This window comes from Psittacula echo (genome assembly GCF_963264785.1).
Source record: "Psittacula echo genome assembly, chromosome: 2".
In the NCBI taxonomy this organism is placed as follows: Eukaryota; Metazoa; Chordata; class Aves; order Psittaciformes; family Psittacidae; genus Psittacula; species Psittacula echo.
Window position 1 is genome coordinate 96,445,491 of NC_137737.1, and position 19,612 is coordinate 96,465,102.

Below are 19,612 nucleotides of genomic sequence, written 5' to 3' on the forward strand. Positions count from 1 at the left end.
CTAGAGCTTGTTGGAAACATGTTGTATGTAGACACTGAGCCCTCAGCACTAGCTCTTTGCCTCTACAGATCTATTGCTGTTGTACCATCTACTACTACCACGTAGAAGCCCCTCATAATCACAGCAGTTACCACTTCTAACACATTTTGTTTTATGCAGTCTGTTAGGCTTATAAGGCATGCAGCACAATATAAAAAAAAATATAAAACACTGCCCATATTCAAAGTACCTAAAGATTTTATGACTGGTGATGTATTTCGGCTATTTTATTGTTTAGCTATTTTTGGTTGAAGTCTTCCTTATTTTTCCTTACTTCCCTTTCTTCTGAAATTGAATTGTTTTATTTAAGATACAGCTAACACAGAATTAGTGCAAAGCTGCCCTTTGTCTGAGTAATAATAGCTTTCTCAGAAAGTTCCACAGAAATATCAGTAAGTCTATAATTGTCAGGTTGACAACTGCAACTCTTCTCCAGGAGGAATTGTACTTTGACTAATTTCACAAGCTCTCATTTAATTATAGCTATCAACTATCTCTTATACACTTTAAAGCACTGATCTGACAACAAGGAAGGCTTGCCCTCAAACTGAGTACCAAAGGCAAGCAATGTGCTGTTTCACAGTTTTTGTATTTTAGAGTAGAATTGGTATATCATAAGAAGACACTTGTAGTGACCAATATTTACATACTCTGAGGACAAAATAAAAAGGGCCATATGTAATACTGTTATGCTTACAAATCTAGAAACTCAGAGTCAAGGGATATAAGTGGCTGTACTTGCGTCAAAGCCAGCAAAGCTGCACTGATTTACAGTAGTTGTGGACCTGACCCTTACACAACAGCACAGAGAACACAGTACAGGCCTAACACAGCATGTAAGTGGTGTTACTACAACTAGCATGGAATCAGATTCCAAGATTTAACATGTTTTACGCATAGTGATGTACTGAACCCAAATATTTAGAGCTGTAAGAAGTGACTTTATTAGACTCTCATATTCTATATGGAATGAAATGCACATTTGAAGATACACTCTTTTTTCCTTTTGCTCTTGCACAATAAGGGTTGGTTTGGTTTTGCTCTAGCAGATTTCATGACAATGCTACAGCCCAAATTAGAAACATGAAAAATGTCTGCTATTGTGAATGTGAATTGCAGTGCTAGTCCAAGGGCTGACTTCAAAACTGGGATAACATTACCAAAGATAGGGATGTTACATGGGAGACAAGTCTGGTTCTGTGTTTTTATGTAAGCTATGTATGAAGGAATAAGAACAAAGAACCCAGAATAGTAAAGCAGCGAGTGCACCAGTGTCCTGGATGTCCTGTATATTAATCAAGAATCAAATCTCTCATTCTTTTTGATTCAAAATCCCTGGGAATTTTCATTAAAATGAGGATGTCAGTTTCTGCCTTTCAGGATTTTTTTTCTAATCTGATAAATCTTCAAAATCACTTGCTAAAGCTCCATACCACTCTGAAATCAAACTAATTTTTGAAGGGACTGCTGAGTGTTGATTATTGGTTGATCATGGCTGGATGCGTGCACCACAGGCTGCAGGGGAATCTCTGCTCCGGCACCTGGAGCACCTCCTGCCCTCCTTCTGCACTGACCTCGGTGCCTGCAGGGCTGTTTCTCTCACATGTTCTCACTCCTCTCTCTGGCTGCAATTGCTGCTGCACAGGTGAGTTTCTTTCCTTTTAACTACGATATCCCAGAGTCAGTCACTACCACCATCGCTGATGGGCTCAGCATAGGCCAGTGGTGGGTCCATCTTGGATCCAGCTGGCATTGGCTCTATTGAACACAGGAAAAGCTTCTGGCAGCTTCTTGCAGAAGCCACTCCTGTAGCCCCTGCTACCAAAACCTTGCCACATGAACCCAATACACTGAGTTCAATAGCTGCCTTCAGAAGTCAGTGATTATTCTGATCAGAGGTTGACATCTCATCAAAAGAGCAAGGATACAGCAATCAGACTTATTCAGTCCTTCTTCCTTAACCAAAAATTGAAAAGTGAGGGAACAAAGATACACTGTTTTGACTAGCACACTGTCCTTTGTGGAACAAAGGAAACTGGGAGATTAAAAGGTTAAAGGTTTCCATGAGCAATTCTGAAAGATTTTGGAAGGACAGAAGAAAGTCTTAGCTTTCTTCCTACCCTGTGAAAATGTGAAGGAGAAATAGATGTATGTATTCCTGGACTTGATGCTATTTACATAAAAGTCAAATGTAAAAAAATTCCTGAGTCAAACTATACATACAGATTTTTTACAGGCATCAAAATACTTTAAAAATACATTGCAGCACTGTGCGATAGGTTCCCAAGTGCTTAGAAAAGCAGGTACATGAAAGCAGCACCTGAAATCTGATTGAGTCAAGGTTCATACACTGATAGGAACCACTTCATGAGCTGGGCTCAGATAGATCTCACTGGTGCATTATCTTGGCTGCATTTGCCCTCATTTGGAAAAGGTGCATTGTTGCCAGCACAAATACCCTTGGGTTCTGCTTTCACTTCCTTCAAAGATGCAAAACTTTTCAAGTTTATTTTATGACCTTAGAATCTTCTTACCCTCTCAGCCAGCACATTACTAGTAACAGAAACTCAATTTTTTTTTCTGTTCAGTCCTGCCTATTTAATTTTAATAGAACTTACTTCCAAAGGCATTTATCAGCTTAATAGCAATGAGAGAGAAATCCAGAGCATTCACTTCTGTTTCAACTTTAACTAACTTCATCATGTGTGCCTGTACTAGAGGGACCAGAAAGTTGCAGTCCTCCAATTAATGTTGCAGAATACACACTGATTGCCATGGGTTGCCCTGCACTGTACCCCACTGATTCCTGGCAATACTCAGTTCTTCCTGTTGTCAAAATGGAGTAATCTCCCAATGATAACTTGCAAAATGAGACCATATGTTTTTTTCATTTTCATTATTTCTCAGTTCATGTCTGATCGATCCCACACATATTGGCAAAATCACAAAATAGTTCAGTTTGGAAGGGACTTCTGAGGCTGTCTAATCCAAATGACCCACTCAAGCAGGCTGTCCAGCACAGTGTCAAGTTGGGATTTTAATACCTACAAAGACTGAGACTCCACAACCTCTCTGGGAAACCTCTACGGGAAACCTCTCCTAGTGCTTGATCCCCGTCACTGTAAAAAAGTGTTTTCTTGATGCCAGATGGAATTTCCTATTGTTTAATCTATGCCACGTGCCTCTCATCCTTTCACTGGGTACCATTGAAAAGACACTGGCTCCATCTTTACACCTTCCCAACAGGTATTTATAAACATTTATAAGATCCTGTCTGAGCCTCCTCTTCTCCAGGCTAAAGAGATCCAGGTTCTCTCAGCCTTTCTTCATATGACAAATGTGTGTCATATGACACTTACCTAACCCATACTTTGTTAGTTTGACTATGAAGTTGTTATGGGAGTTGGTGTCAGAGGACTTACTCAAGCTGAGGCGAAAAACATCCACTGTTCTTCCCTCGCCCACCAAGCTGTTCACCTCATTGCATAAAGCTGACTGGTTGGTTAAGCATAATTTTTCCTTCACAAATCCATGCTGGCTACTTTCAATAACCTGCTTGTCCTTCATCTGTTGGAAATGTTTTGCAAGAGGATTTTCTCCAGCACCTCCCCAGAGACTGAGGTGAGGCTGACCAGCCTGTAGACCTCCAGGTTTTCCTTCTTCCCTGCTTGAAGACTGTAGTGATATTTCCATTCTTCAGGAACCTCTTACAATCACCATGACCATTTAAAGGTAATCAGGAGTGGCCTGACAATGACATTAGCCAGCTCCCTCAGCATTCATGGGTAACACCCATCAAATACTTGAACTTGCATATGTTCAGTTTGTTTAAATGCTCCCTAACCTGGTCCTCTTCCACCAGGGGTAAGTTGCTTGTTCTAGACTCCATCTCGGGGGGCCTTGATTCCTGGAGGCCAGTTTTACTGGTAAAAATTAAGGCAAAGAAGGTATTGAGCCTTTTCAACAAGCTCTTCTGCCCCATTCAGCAATGGACCCATATTTTCCTAAGTCATGTTTTTACAGTTTACATACTTGTAAAATCCTTTCTTGCTGCCCTTCTCATTCCTCAACAAATTCAACTCCACTTTGGCCTTGGCTTTCCTAAACCTCTGCAAGACTGTACAGTAGCTCTATACTCTTGCTGGGTTACTTGCCCCTGCTTCTACATCTTGTACCTTTTTACATCTGAATTCAGCTGGGAGTTACTTGTTCTTCCATTTGGCCTCCTACTGCCTTTGATTTTCTACTTGTTGGGATGGATCGTCCTTAAACTTGGAGGAGGTAATCCCCAAATAAACACCAGTTGTCCTGACCCTGCCTCTCTCAAGGCCCATATCCCATAGGATTCTGTCAAGTCTGGAAGAAACCTCTGCTGAGGTTCAAGTCCACTTTCCTGAAATCCAGGGCTGTGGTCCTAATTTTACCCTACTCCTTCTTCATAGGATCCTGAACTCCACCAATGATCACTGCAGTCAGTGATTTCACATTCCTGACCAGTTCTTCCTTGCTTATAAGTACCAGGTCCAGCCAAGTGCCTTTTTTTATTGGCTTCTCAGTTATCTGTGCCAGGAAGTTGTCATTAATGTACTGAAGAAATCTAGATTGCTTGAACCCTGCTGTATCACCCTTCCAGCAGAAAACTAGGGTCTTTAAAGTCTTCCATGAGGACCAGGGCCTGTGAATGTGAGACTTCTTTGAATTCTTTGAAGATCTCACCTACTTCTTCCTAGTCAGCAGATCTACATTAGATACCCACTATACTGGTCTGCCTGCTAATCTTGACCTATACCTTCATGACACTGGAAAATACACCGGATTAAATTCTTTACCTAAAAAAAACCTCTTTAATATATTGAAATATTTCACCTCAGGTGTATCAGTCACTGGCAATTGCTCTATGTACTGGAGATAGTCTTCAACTGTTTTCCCTTTTGGAATAACATAATCTTTGTAGAAACAAAAATTTTCAGTAAACATATGCTCTCCAAACCACACTCTTGCATATGTATTCAGCAGCACTTTGTCAAGGTCATCAGTTACACGGCCACCATACTGTACTTCTCCAAGCATATAGCGAACACAGCTCCAGTTCACCCCACGCTTAATATCCATGTCATCCAAGTGATTCTGAACAAATTGCACGCTGGCTGCGAAGTCTGCCTGATTAAACTCATAAGGAATATTCCAGCCCAATGGACCAAACTTTCGTCTTTCCTGTAAAACAGATAAAGGTGAAAGGCTGTTTGGTAGTAATTGTCAAGAAAACATTAAGCGAGGAATAATAAATGAAACATGCTAAAAATGCAGTAGGCCAGCTGAGACTGTATTTTACCAACCTCAAAAAAAAAATATTCTTCTCTTAAAATACACAAGGCCAAATGCTTTATTAGCTATCTAGCAGTTAAATATCTCTTCATTTGTCATCATCAGTGGAGACATATGAACAAATAATAGGAATATTAACATTTTCACAAAGCAAAATTTTAAGCCCAGACAATATGTGAGTCTGGAACTATAGTTTTTTTAATTCAAAAAATGAAGCTACTGTTTTAGCCATGACTATTGTCTGTGGTCCTCCTACAGAATAGGCATATTCATACCACTGATGTCTTTGCATGGTGCATATGTGAGTAGAAAAAACAGCTTCTGAACCACTTACAGATGCAGCTGGCAGTATGTGGTTGTTAGGGTAATATCTGGTATTTAAACATTCTTCATCTCCACCAAGAGAGAAGTGATGGGCCAAAGACAAGCATACCACAGGCTTTCATTGGACCACAGTGTATCAGTGCATGGATGCCACAGAGATAAATTAACTAGGCACCAAATATAAACTAAGTATATTAAAAAATCTATCAATACAATGTTGAAAATTTGTGGTTAATCTATAAATCACTATTTTTAATGGACATCCTGAAAGGCAAGACCCAAAATCATCTTTCACCTTCATTTCTTCCTACAAGTTTCAGCGTACCAAAGAATTATATTCACACTCTTAGCCCTTCCCATGGTGAAAGCAGCAGTTTTAAGACTACGGTTTTCCAACCCAAGCTGTAAATTTCTTTAATGAGTTTTTATGACTTAAAATAATAGTAAAAACACAGTTAGTTGAAAGCCAGATCACACAGCCATTTCCAAAGACTTTAACAGAACAGTACACTAATTGTTGACTGTTCGTTTTTTCCTCTGTAATACCATCCCTGTTGGAGGCATAAGATCAACATGAGCAGAGTTCTAATACAGTTGTAGCAATAGAGGTGTGTTGTTTTCTTTCTTATTTTATTTGCATTAATTTTACCAACACAGGATTTCCATTTAAACATGTTTTTCATTTAATAACATGGTGCATTAATAAATGACACATGGCATTATGACAGAAGTAAAGAAATGTATTTTTAAACCTGAACAGTTGTGTGAAGAAATGCTACAGCATATAGCAATGGTTTCCACTGTGGCATGTTGCTCACTTCTAGGTGATCCTGAGTAACAGCTGAGTATGTTCGTTTTAAGCCAGCTTTCACACCTAGAAAGTAAGTATAAAAATGTAATGTATGAGAAAAAATATATGGAACCCATAAATTCAACTTCTCTTAAGCAGATTTCTCTATTCCAATTTACAGTTATCATCTTATTTATAGCTTCAAATAATCTCTTTGAATCAATTATCTGTTCACCTGCTCAGAGCAGGCAAAGTTCAGTTACATTTTGTTTCAGATAGATGACACACCAAATGAAGTTCACGAGTCTGGAAGGAATTACAGTTACATAATCATATTCCAAGTGCAACCAACAACTAAAATATAAACATAACTATTCAACAACTATATGGCAATCAAAGACATCTAAAGTCGTATGAAATATAGTACTGAATATCCAAGAATCTGTGTTTCAAAATTTAAATATAAAATGAGATTTTAATTCTACCAAGGACAATTTTATTTAGATTTCATTCCTATAACAATTTCAAACTGCACCTTCTCAAACTGGCATTCAGGCACCAATCTGATGAGATGAGAACCTAAATTCATAATGGAAATACTACTATTTGTGGAGATTTGTTTGAGTACTGACATTTTATATCCCAGGAACAGGGTTAGGCAGACATACTGACACAATCTCAACTTCCATAGAATACATAAGCCCCACTATTCCCAGATGTTTTCAGGCAGCATTACTGAAGCATTGTCTGCCTTTGGCAGGCAACACTGAGCATGAGTTACTGACACCAGGTCCCTCTTAGAATATATTTCATCTAATCAGCTTAACACAAGTATAAGAAAACAGATTTCAAGTGCAGCGAAGAGATTATCCAAGACATCACACTTCCTATGACACAATAAAAGTCCTTTTGTTTCTTTCCTACTTCACAAAGATCCTGCAGAAGAACAATATTCAAACAAATAGCTTTTCAAAATATTATAAGGGTATCATAAGAGAGTTCCAAAACCTAGACAAAGTAAGCAATCAGAAGTACCTCATCACATTGTGCTACCAGTGTGGCAGGAGAGTTTCAGAAAACTAAAACTGTTTATATTTCATCCTGACTTAAACTGTTACACTGAGCATATTTCTATTACCAAATGCAAGTTGTAAATTGGCTTTAACATGACTTATAAAATAACCTCTTGGAGTTATAGGGTGTTATAATTTGAACGATAAGGAGGGGATGACAGTACAATGAAAAGCTGCTGACTGACTGCTCTTGAAAGTGGAGTATATATACTTCAAACAGGATGTCTTTCACAAGATGAGACATTTTGTAGGCATGATACTAATGTTCAAAGGAAGATGAATACTGAAATAAGAGATTTAAATGACTGAGGCATTAAATATGACCTTGGGTAAAAATTCTCTGTTCCTACTGACTTCATTAACTGAAATCAGTGGCAATACATATATATAAATGAAGGGCAAGTTAATGCATTACTGTTAATGATAAGGGAGTTAAAGCGTTAAAGTGTAAGAGTTAAAGTGGAGAAAGATCCTCAAGGTAGTGGAGATGCAAGAAAGCAAATGCCAGGGGATGGCCAGGGACCTAGGCCAGTAATGTCCAAGGCTAACAGCTACAAGTAGTTGCAGGGCACAAAACCAACATGACTTTCTCCTTGACCTTTCTGGGCCAGCAGTGATCTCTCCAATGGGAAGGGAAATCAAGATGAAATAAATGCAATACAGGAGGCTGGGAGCATGAGAAAGTGAGTGTGTAAAACAGGCAAGTAAGATAAAACCCCTAATCTCATCAGTTCTTAAGTAGACCCCAGTATTCAGATCCAGCGTGGCTTGTTATCCACTGTCTTGCCTGTGACTGAGGCTAAGGGATGATTCAGTAACAACTCACAAATACTAGACAGACAATTACCAAGATGTAATATAAAAATGGTCAGTCTCCAGTCAGCAGTGCCAGATGACATAAAAAGCAACAGCCACAGCTATATATTACAGCTTGGGAGGTTGGGGTTGGGTATTCAGAGTGTCCTTCCTTTCCCTTACCTGCTAGAGCAAAGGATTGGTCCTCCTCTGTGTCCTTGGGTGGGATCAACAGGACAGAAAGAAGAGAGTGATGGAGTATACTAAGTTTAAGAAAGCACCACTGACCTGTCATTCTCCACAGGTTCTACATAAACAACAAAACCACTATCAATTTCTGTTACAAAACCAAATATCCATTTTCTCCCCGAAAGAGTCATGCTTTACACAGTGCAAGACTGGTTTACACAGTGCTGTATTTAGCTAATGAAACAACAGAGAATGGTGATGGGAGGGAGGATGGGTGTGAGAGTGGAGCAAGCCCGTAAACTAGACAAAAGGCATGTTTTCCTACCTTGAGGAGGTTCATTAGTAAATTTGATAGAGGACTGTAAAAGATTAATAGGAAACTCTGGGTGAGCCTCTGTAGTGATCCAGGTCCTGAAATGTTCATTCATAGTTTCTGTTGTTGTGATGGTGTCCATTAATTCACTAAGAAACTCCAAGCCAAGGTGGCAATTCTGTAGAAGGAGCCATCCTCCATCTTGCATGCACTGATTTAACAGGCGCCTTGCATGGACTTCCTGGCCCTGACCCATTGAAATGGCATGACAGGGAATGCTCTGGAAGGAAAAAAAGTTTATTTTATGTATAGTTCTTTAGAATTATGATGGTGATCTGCTAGCTCTAGCTAGTTTTATAGCTGTTAGTTTTCTGGATTCTGAAGAGACAAAGCTCTTAAGTGCAAATAGTAGAATTCTGGATATTTATGGAGTTTTCCCTCCAGAGCCCATGTGATAAGATAGACAGTTGTTCAGAAAAACATAAGATGATACAAGCTCTCACAAAGGGATCTGAAAAAGATAAGCTGATGAGGTTGTGATCAGACCAGATAGTCAGAAGTAATGAAGTGATGTGACGGCAGACCCCCCTCTTCTTTATCGTTCTTACTACTTGCTGTTGTTGTTAAGTGGTCCCCTGGCTTAGGTTGGCTGCCTAACTCCTACCAGAATTACCAAACCCAGTTGAGTATATTTTCTACATACATGTTGAGGGCAACAGAATTGATGAAAAGACTTAAGTTTCATGGACAGTTTTGTGACCAAGACCTACAGCTGAGTATCCCTCATGTTGTTAGCAATGAACTGCATAAAAACTTCCCAGTTTGGGCCTATATTCAGCTGGCTGAGAGCTACAAAGGTTAATCTTAAGTTTTCCTGCTACTGTGACTTTCTCGCTATGAAAGAAATAAGGAGGTGGATAAGGCTGCCCTACTTTTGCAGGAGAAAAAGGTTAAGTATATGGACACAAGCTGTGCTGGGTCATTTGGTCTTCAGGTCAAAGAAAGGCCCTGACCTGATTTTACTGAATAGTATAAATACAGCTGCTGTATCATTCTGGTGAAAGAGTTAAGGAGAAGACAATGCCAAATATAAGAAAGCGGTTAAATCCTGCTCTCAGGTCACTAAAACCTGAAACTGCAGCTAAAAGAAGCAAAGCTAAATAGCCTGTGAAGTTGGCTATGTGCTGGAGCAGCAAAAACTGTATCTTTTCTAAGATGTATCTGAGTACAGCTAGTACTCCATAAGTCAAAGACTATGACTACCCCTGCACAGTACATAAATATTCAGCTGGTACATTATTCTCTAACAAAGCATCTGCTTATAATTTGCTCTTCTCAGCAATGTTACCCCTCAAATGCACAATCATTAAAGGTTATAGAAACATTAAGACAAGAAAAAAATATTTTTCACTATGGATTGTCCTCATTTTACTCCTTATGAAAGAACTCTATCAAAATGTCTGCATACAGAATGTTTCTCTCAGTAGTGAGTCATACTAATATATCTCTGTTATCTTAACCTGTTGCTATCAAGACGAAAATGCTATCATTTTAGTCATCACTACAGTGGCCCTGACAGTTCTGTTGCAGGTTCTGTGCATCATTCCCTGAAAGAAGAAACTATCTCTACAATTAAAAAAAATCTTTTCTTAATGAAGTCAAAGTGCTAGGCATAACTAACTTAATTTTAAGTCAGAAAGTTATATTTTCACTCCTTCAAGTGAAAGTAAAAGGGGCAGAAATCCAGCTAGTTTTAAGATAGATCTTGCTTGGCCTATAGATAACATTATATAGCTTATTAGCCACAGATACTGTTTCTTTTGGGGAAGGCCATCTGAACTACTAAATTTTAGAGTGAAAAATAAATTCTGGTTACAAATTTAAACATTTCCAACTGCAGATAATTGATTTATACTGTTAATGTCACACTTAGAGGCATCAGTACTGACAATCCATTTTAAGACTGTAAGTCATGTCTGTAAAAGGGAAATCACTGAAAAATAGGCCCAGCATGTCTTTTGGCAGTTTTCTGTCACTAAGAAGGAAAAAACCCCAACCAACCAACCAAAAAACCAAACCAACGATAAATAAGATATTTTGGAGGTACAGAATCATACATATACCAAGATAAGATCCTTGGTGCAGCTAATCTGTTAAGGCAAAGGTTTATTCTGGAGAAAAGTGGATAAATGCCAGATAAAGACAGGAAATTAGTATGAGCTAGCAAAATATATATTTATATATAACTTAGACAAAGCTAGCAAAACAAACACAAAGCCCTCCTGCAAATGTTTCTGAAAGGTAAATGATTTCTAGATACATTTTTCAAAAGCTAGAGTACTACTGAAGTGCTCCTTCAGTCCCACAATGTTAATATACATTTTTACTTTAAAAAAGGTTTTACTTTGAGGTTTGATTTGCAGAATCTGGATGGCTTTTGTAAATTCGAAAGATTTCTCTACACTGTGTGGCAAGATCTTTACTTCAAGATATCAGACAAGAACTCTACAGTTAAACATTACACTTTACATTTACAAGTGAAGTTGAAGTTCAGCTTCAGGTTATGACAGCCTAGCTGCCATTGTCTTGTTCATAAACCATTTGTGAATAAATAAGACAATCCCTTTAGCTTGTTTGCAACCTCACTTTCTATTAGTCTATACATGTTTCCTTAAAGCATGAAAACAAATTTAAACTGCCTACTGCAATATACTTTTAGAATGACAGCAAAAACTGCTGTCTTTTAAGAGTCCTAATTACAAAGCACCTTCTAACTACCAGCACTTCCTCAGATAGGCTAAGGTCTTAATTAAAATTTGCAGAATGGGACAGCATTTTATTCCACTCCTTGCATGAGTGACTCTAAGTGACCAGCTGACTTCAAGTTACTTTATTAGGAGGTTAGTGTCCTTACATGGCCAATGGGATAGAAATACTCAACTCCTTGATGCAAGTCAGCAATAAGTTTCAGTTATGGCCTATGAACTGCTTTCAAAAAGAGCCACTCTCCCTCTTTGTTGATTACAGAAACTAGCTCCTACTGGAGAAAGGGTGTCTATCTAGGAGGGCACTTCACACAATACATTATGTTGAAGAATTATCATCACCACAAACCTGACACTCCATTTGTATTCATACCATTGGCCATGAAAACAGGAATCCAATCACAGCCACCTAATGTCTTTGCTTGGACTAATATAAATATTTTTGCCATTAATTTCAAAATTTCTGTGAAGTCAAAATATCTCTCATATCTTAGGAAAAGGCAATAGAATATTTTGTGAATAGGAATAAAATTGTTCTTTCAAGGCATTGCTTCCAAGAAACCTAACTCAACCGATCACTGTCCTTCTCCCTTTCCTATGTCTATATATTGGCTGGTGATCTGGCTGCACAGGTTTTGAGGACAAGCATCACATCAACTTCAGACTTAAGATTCTTAAGTTTAAACACTCAAGTAAGAGTTAGATTATAATTTAATCACTCTTTATCACAGTCAGACAAATAAAATGAGAGTCCTGATTTTCAAAGAGAATGAGCACCTAAACTTTCTAATTCGTGGGTGCTCCCTACCTTTGCAAGTAGGTCTTATTTAGTGGATACCAAAATCCTGCAATTCTAAATGAAGACGCATTCTAACAGGGAGGAAAAATCAAGGACATCTACTGTGAATAACTCTTTCTTCAGAAAATTATACTTGCATCTACATTATGAACCGTAAAACATAAAGCACAGAATGTCTTAAAGTGATGTTGTGCTCTAAGAAATTTTGAATGACTCCATCAAGTGAACTGATTGAATGGTAGGGTCTCCAAATTAATTTCTCTTGTCACCAAAAATTATGATTTTTTCGTGTATCTTCCTGTAATTGTCATTACTATCAGCTCCTACAGTGAATGTGACACAGTGTAAACCATAAGTAATGCTTTGTTCTTATAGCTAAGTACTATCACTAAGTAATGGACTATCATAGTCTGCTGGATAAAGACAGAGGGCTCATTGGAATAAAATAATTCAGAAAAGCAAGAATGTAATATTTCCATTTTCTCACTAAATGCATTTCAGCCACTAGTCCAAAATTAACTTCCAGAGAACACTCGTATGAACATAAATGTAAGAATTTGAACTTATACAAAATGTGGAAATACCATTTCTAGTTCAAAGGATAGTTTTAAGTATCTTTATCAGTTCTAGCATACTCAATTTAGGACAATACCTTTGATTTTGCAAGACGTTCTATATTTTCTGTGGGGTCAGAGCCCACTGATAAAAAGCACATCAAAGGTGTTCGACAGTCGCTTTCTGTCCACATTGCTTCCATATCAAGAAGAAATCCTTCTGCATATTTCCCTCCAAGAGATTCAGCAATGTAGTGTCGAGCCTGAGGAAAAAAAACCAACACAAGCTACCATCAATATATACTTTTAAATTATTTTTTAATTATTTAACATTAGTCACTGATGTGGAATTTACCAATACCAACATTGGAAGAAAATAATTTTCTAAACTTTCATTTTCAACTTTGGTGTAACAAAAGTTACAGTCCACAGGAGGCAATCATTGAAATTCTCAGATAGTAAACTTCAAATAAAGAAAAGAAAGAATTCTGCTCACACAACAGACATTCTGTGAACATTGCTGCTAGAGGATGCTAAATGTTTTTTTAAAAAGAACTAAAGAAATTCATGCAGAATAGATCAACAGTCAGCTCTGAGGATAGCTCAGATATTATCCCTAAATTACTGACTGCTAAAGCTTGGTGAATAGCCAAACGAAAGAGTTTCTCTATACCAGCCCCATTCTTAGCATCTCTAAGCAAGTACTTTTGACACTGTCTCTACAGCACAGCAGATTACACAGATCTTTCATCTGACCCAGTTACTGCCTTCCATATACATGTTGAACTTCAAACAAACTCTCCTGTCCAGTGGTTATCCAATTCAAGTCTCTTACACTGAGTATCTATTTCTACAAAACATAAACACAGCTCAGACCTTATCTTTAAAGGTCAAGCCTTCCCTATGTTTCTATTGTCCTCTTTTCACAGATATTTTCTAAAAGGACTTCTAAAGCTATCTGGGTGCATTTAATGCTTTTTTGACTGACATGCTTTTCCAACTGTGTTAACTACTAGCACAGATTCTGAGGCATGTATTATGAACAGAAACACCCAGGAACAAGGTAGACTGAGAACGATATAAATTCCAGAAAAAAATAATCATCCACTACTAAGTTTAATTTCTGTCCTAGTGAAGAGAGGCAAAATTTTGTAACACTCAGAGAAAAACATCAGGGAAAGAAGAGACAGAGAAGATACTAACAAAAAGGATCCCCTCTTTCTTCAAAAAATTAAAGTAATTATAGTTTTTTAAATCACTGTTCAGAGACATTATTTCTCACAGATTGCTGTGCAAGACAATAAAATTGTTGACAAATGAGCAGAAGCAGCTTTATTATTTTTGTCTGTTTAAATTGTGGCATATGGAGCTCCCATACTTCTCTCTTACTTACCACCTAAAGAGAAGAAAAGGGAAAGGGATGGAGGGGGTCTTGTTGAAAAAGAGGTCCGTGAAAACATTGTGTCCCTAAATATAACACAGATGTTATCAAAACATGTAACATGGAAAATTTAGATATGCAGGAAATCAGAAGCACTACTTTCCAATGTAGCTAAAGATGAAAAGGTTAAAATAGTATACTTGTAGGCCCAATGCCTCTTTTAGGACTACTTAGAGAGGAAATATCCAAATACCTGACACTGCGGAGTAACTGCTAGTCTATTGCAGTTTCTTTTACCATATCTGCTGTGAGACAGTGTTTATTATTTCCTCAGCATGTAGGGTAAATAAACAGATTATCTGCTATTTTAGTGCATCTATCATGAAACTGAACTGTTCTTTTCCCATTTCTGAGAAAACAAATGGGATGTATCTTCTGATTCACCAGAAGAATGCACTTGCTTGATAAGTTTCATGACTTCACTTTAGAAGCACCACACAAAAAGAATGGTATTCTTGTAGCTCAAACACAATTTATTTCATGTTTGTGATGCCTTAATTCATTGCAATTAAATAAATGAATATTTCTTTCACATATATTTATTATAAGGATTTCAATATCTGATTTTCAAAATAGATCACTCTGCAACAAACACTGAGATAAAAACAAATTCAGAGAACAGAACTTTGGGACTAGCAGTTCTACAGGAGATGCCGCATGGCATAACCATTGTACAAAAGTATATCTTACTTGGGCAACGGTATGATCTGGGCACCAGCTACGGACAAGGAGCAGTCTATGGAATTGATCCAGTAAGCTGTCATACCCATCAGGAGTAACAGCCTTTTCAGGTGCTTCTTCATCAAACCAAGCTTTCCAAGCCTTCTCATTCCTTATAACTTGCTCCAGAAGCTGATTAAAAGGGTACAAGCTAGATAATTGCACAAGATTGAGCCACGTCATGTCAAGAATCCATTTTTTCGGTTTTGGTTCCACAGAATTCAGATCCAAACTGGCACCTCCTGGAAAGTGGAAAGTATTATAGAGGAAAACAACCATTATTAAACAGAAAAATAACAAGTAATAAAATTATTTCTGCAATTTAGGGAGTAGAATTCTTTGTAAACCCAGATATGGAGACCTAGAATTTGCATGGAAGAGTCATTTAACAAAGACACACTAGGAAAGTGGTCTCATCGCCTCACAAAGCTGATATCCTAGTATTTTTTGTGCTTCTTTTTCACCACCTGTAGAGTCGGAATAGAACTTGCCTACCTAAAAAGATACTCAAACCCAATTCTTCAGACCAGATGTAGAAAGGACCTATGGTTAGTCCAATATCCCTTCATCTAAACGAGAGAATAAGAAAGCAACATGGTGCATTCATCAAGAGCCTCTTAGCTCAGCCACCACTCCAGCATCATGCTCATTAGCACCTCCAACACAGCTGAGTTACAGCTGAATATCAATTTGGTATTTGCAAAGTAAACTAAAATATTTGGGTGACAGGTATCTGATTGTACTTATCGTATCTTGGACACAGTGGGGTCTACCCCCATCAAATTTTATAAACTTTACCAAAATTCTTTGTCGTTGTGTCTGAGTAGTGACATACATGTGCCATGAGGCAATGCAATATAGAAATGTTTTACAACATGTAACAGATTTTCTATTTTTTTATACTGACGCTTAAATGTGGTACAGAGTCCCCATGCATTCACATGCCTACTCACCAGTGATCAAAAGAGATTTTGCCAACTGTCTCCAAGCTCACAGAAATAAGTATGTGACTACTCAGAAAAGAGGTACAGGAGAAAACTATAGGGTCTCTTACAAAGCAATGGATGTTATTTTCTGTTTTGCAATGTAATGTTAAATAACCTAATCTAAGCTTTATTTTGATAATGTTGTCTACATTGATCTACTTTTGGAAAATTTTTTATTTGCCTCTTGGGCTATATATGCTCTCATTCACCAGCTAAAAACCATTAGATCCACCAGATACAACATATTGTTAGTGCAAGCGCTGCAAAATCTGAATTTAGCAGGTCACAAGCAGAAAATTTTTTAGAGAAATTACCTTTGATCAATGTCTCAAACTCAGTGTATGAAATTTTCTTGGCCTGCAAATCAACCTTCAGTGCCAGAAGCAACGTAAATAGGAATCTGTGATTTTCATACAGCCCTCGAACTGTGTACTTGAAGACTTCATAGGTGAGATACTCGATTATGTATACTACCCTTTTTGCTGTAATCTGAGATTTCTGAGATCTTCCCACTGACAGGTCAAAAATGCCAAGGAACTGCCGTAAGGATGTTTGATACATGATATTAACCAAGCTCATTTCCACAATTAGGAAATAAAGGATGCTACCACGACCAGCAACAGGACGATACTCTTCACGTGCAGTATTGATTTTCACCTCTGTCTCCGCTGCTACGCTTAATTTTTCACAGACCTTAAAATTAATGAAAAAGACCATGATGATTAAGTCGTGTCACTTCTGATTTATACTGCACAAGCAAAAAGAAAAGGTCTTGATTAAGGTCACAAAGGTATTTTTAGTCAAGCTTTGCTTCCCTCTATCAGTGTTTCACCACAGACATTATGTCTTCATATGTTCAAACACCAAATACAATAGGATTTGATTCAAACTTACACCTTCAAAGTATGCCTGGAATATAAAACAGTATCCAAGTAATAGTTTAATTTTACAACACTTTATGAAGAAAAAATTATAATGTCTCTACTATTTGTTTGTTAAGAAATCAGGTGTTATATAGTGCCTCTGAATTACAGTAACAAAATATATCTGCAATGCAGACAAAATTCACCTCTTCTGCTGTTGTTTTAGTGGTTCTTAGGACTTCTATCAAAGACTCATCTTCAACCAAAGAGCCCTCTGTAGTGGTTAGACGGAAGAGTAAATTGTCTTCAAGCTCCTGCATTTTCCTCTTGTTAGATGTCACTTCTTCTATCAGTTTGACTCTCTCCGCCTCCAGTTCCTGTATTCAGAAATTTTCCTTAGAATATTTCAGATTAATCCAAAGAAAGATTCTTTATGACAAAACAGAAAATGTGATTTCATGCCTGATAGACTGGTGACTTTTCTGCTTTTTCTATAAAATATAGAAATACCATATACTATAGTAATTTCTATGTATACTGTATTTATTGGGGTTTTTTTTACTTTTATGCCTCTGTGCAAACACACGTAGCATGGGGAATAAAAACGAGTTAAAGACATGCAAATGCCTGCAGGGCTATGATCTTGCTGGTGTCATGGAGAAGTGGTGGGATGGCTCCTTTAACTGGAATGTTAGAATGGAAGAATACAGGCTTTTCAGGAAGGACAGGCAGGGGAGACGAGGAGGGAGTGTTGCCCACTATGTCAGTGACTAGTTAGAGTACATGGAGGTCTGCCTGGGGATGAATGAGGAGCTGACCAAGAGTGTACAGGGTCAGGATTAAAGGTAGGGCAGGGACAGGTGACATTACAGTGGGGGCCTGCTACAGGCTGCCCAAGCAGGATGACCAAGCAGATGAAGCCCTGTATAGACATAGTAGCAGCCTCATTTCCACAAGCCCTAGTCCTCATGGGAGACTTCAACCATCTCAGTATCTGTTGGAGGGGCCACACAGCAGAGCATAAACAATCCGTGAGGTTCCTGGAATGCATTGATGATAGCTTCTGTCTCCAAGTGATAGAGGAGCAAATGAGGAGAGGTGCTATGCTGGACCTTGTTATCACCAACAGGGAGGGGCTGGTGGGGAATGTGAAGCTCAAGGGCAGCTTTGGAGGCAGTGACCATGAAATGATGGACTTCAATATCTTTAGAATAGTGAGGAGGGCACACTACGCTGGTCGAGGGAGGTGATTCTCCTCCTCTACTCTAGTCTCATGAGACCCCACTTGCAGTACTGCATTCAGCTCTGGGGCCCCCAACATAAGAAGGATATGGACCTGCTCCAGCAAGTCCAGAGGAGGCCATAAAGATGATCAGAGGGCTGGAGCACTTTTTCTATGAAGACAGGATGAGAGAATTGGGGTTTTTCAGCCTGAAGAAAAGAAGGGTAAGGGGAGACCTTATAGCAGCCTTCCAGTACCTAAAGGGGCCTACAAGAAAGCTGGAGAGGGACTTTTTACAAGGGCATGTAGTGACAGGACAACAGGGAATGGCTTTAAGCTGAAAGAGGGTAAATTTAGATTAGATATAAGGAAAAACTTCATTTTAGTAAGATGCACAAAGCACTAGAGCTAGTTTCCAATAGGAAGTCATAAGAGCCACATTAAATACTCAAAATTAAACCAGGCAAAGGACTGAAAGATACATTGTATTGATGAATTTTACATTGTTAGGAAAGTTGACTGGATGACCTTTTCCATTTCTGATTTCTATGATTTTGTAACTTCACAAGATACACTCCTCTACTGCTTATAAAATAGGAAATGTCACAATTATTATCTATGTCATATGGAATTTTTATGGTATTTCTACAGGATAGGTAATGGCAAGGGAACAATGACACACAAGTCAACACAATGCTAAGTGAAATGAGGCATCTATACTGCTCAGTCCAGTGCAGCTCCTTTATTTAATCAATCAAGTCAACCTTCCTGTAAGAAAAGAGTAGTTAAAACACCAGCCTACCTACACCCAGGGCTTCGGTTTATTTTTATTCTTGTCAGCATGCAAAGTTACAGGAAAAAAGAGATGTACAGAGTAATGCAGTACACAAGAGGCTCTCCTGTATTTCAGAGAAGTGACAATTTTCTTTACTCTCACGAGCTTATTTGGAAACCTGTTTATAATATATTCTAGGGCTGTGGAATGTAACTCTGTGGAAGCTACAAATAACTGCATCCCGAAAGAAGAGAATGACTTAAGCATCAGTTGGGCAGCTTCCAATTTTCTGTGTTTTCTCCTCTTCACCATTAACACAGAAAAGATTAAAGTTACACAAAAAGGAGTATTTCTACAGAACACTCAAACATGCATTTACATACATGCTTAAATTCTACTTAAGGATATGATTTGTTTAAGAACAGGCACCTTATCCATTCTATTTGTAAGTTTGTAAAGAGTATCTCACAGAAAATTAACAAATACAGTAGATGCCAGGCTCTTGTTGGCAAGAGGACCTTATGATCACATTTGTAACAACCCCTTCCTCCCTGCCGTTCTGAACACAAATAGTGGCAGCCCCACAGAACGAGGGTATTGGAAGGGAGTAGAGGAGTGGGATAGGGAGAGAGAGATGAG

At 38.2% G+C, this 19,612-nt stretch overlaps 1 protein-coding gene across 1 annotated transcript in view; it reads right to left on the bottom strand.

Annotated features, from left to right (window-relative positions):
- The window catches only part of LOC308217390 (dynein axonemal heavy chain 5-like), a gene marked incomplete at its 3' end in the record, with an annotated part of 156,191 nt that overhangs the window by 25,626 nt on the left and 110,953 nt on the right, over positions 1 to 19,612 (bottom strand). Inside the window, exons 61-67 of the mRNA XM_080610449.1 lie at positions 17,183 to 17,353; positions 16,428 to 16,806; positions 15,098 to 15,369; positions 13,065 to 13,229; positions 8,861 to 9,128; positions 6,441 to 6,562; positions 4,906 to 5,253 (exon numbers count right to left, since the gene is read on the bottom strand). Of these exons, the coding sequence (XP_080466575.1) occupies positions 4,906 to 5,253; positions 6,441 to 6,562; positions 8,861 to 9,128; positions 13,065 to 13,229; positions 15,098 to 15,369; positions 16,428 to 16,806; positions 17,183 to 17,353 (1,725 nt within the window). The remainder of the gene's footprint in view (positions 1 to 4,905; positions 5,254 to 6,440; positions 6,563 to 8,860; positions 9,129 to 13,064; positions 13,230 to 15,097; positions 15,370 to 16,427; positions 16,807 to 17,182; positions 17,354 to 19,612) is intronic.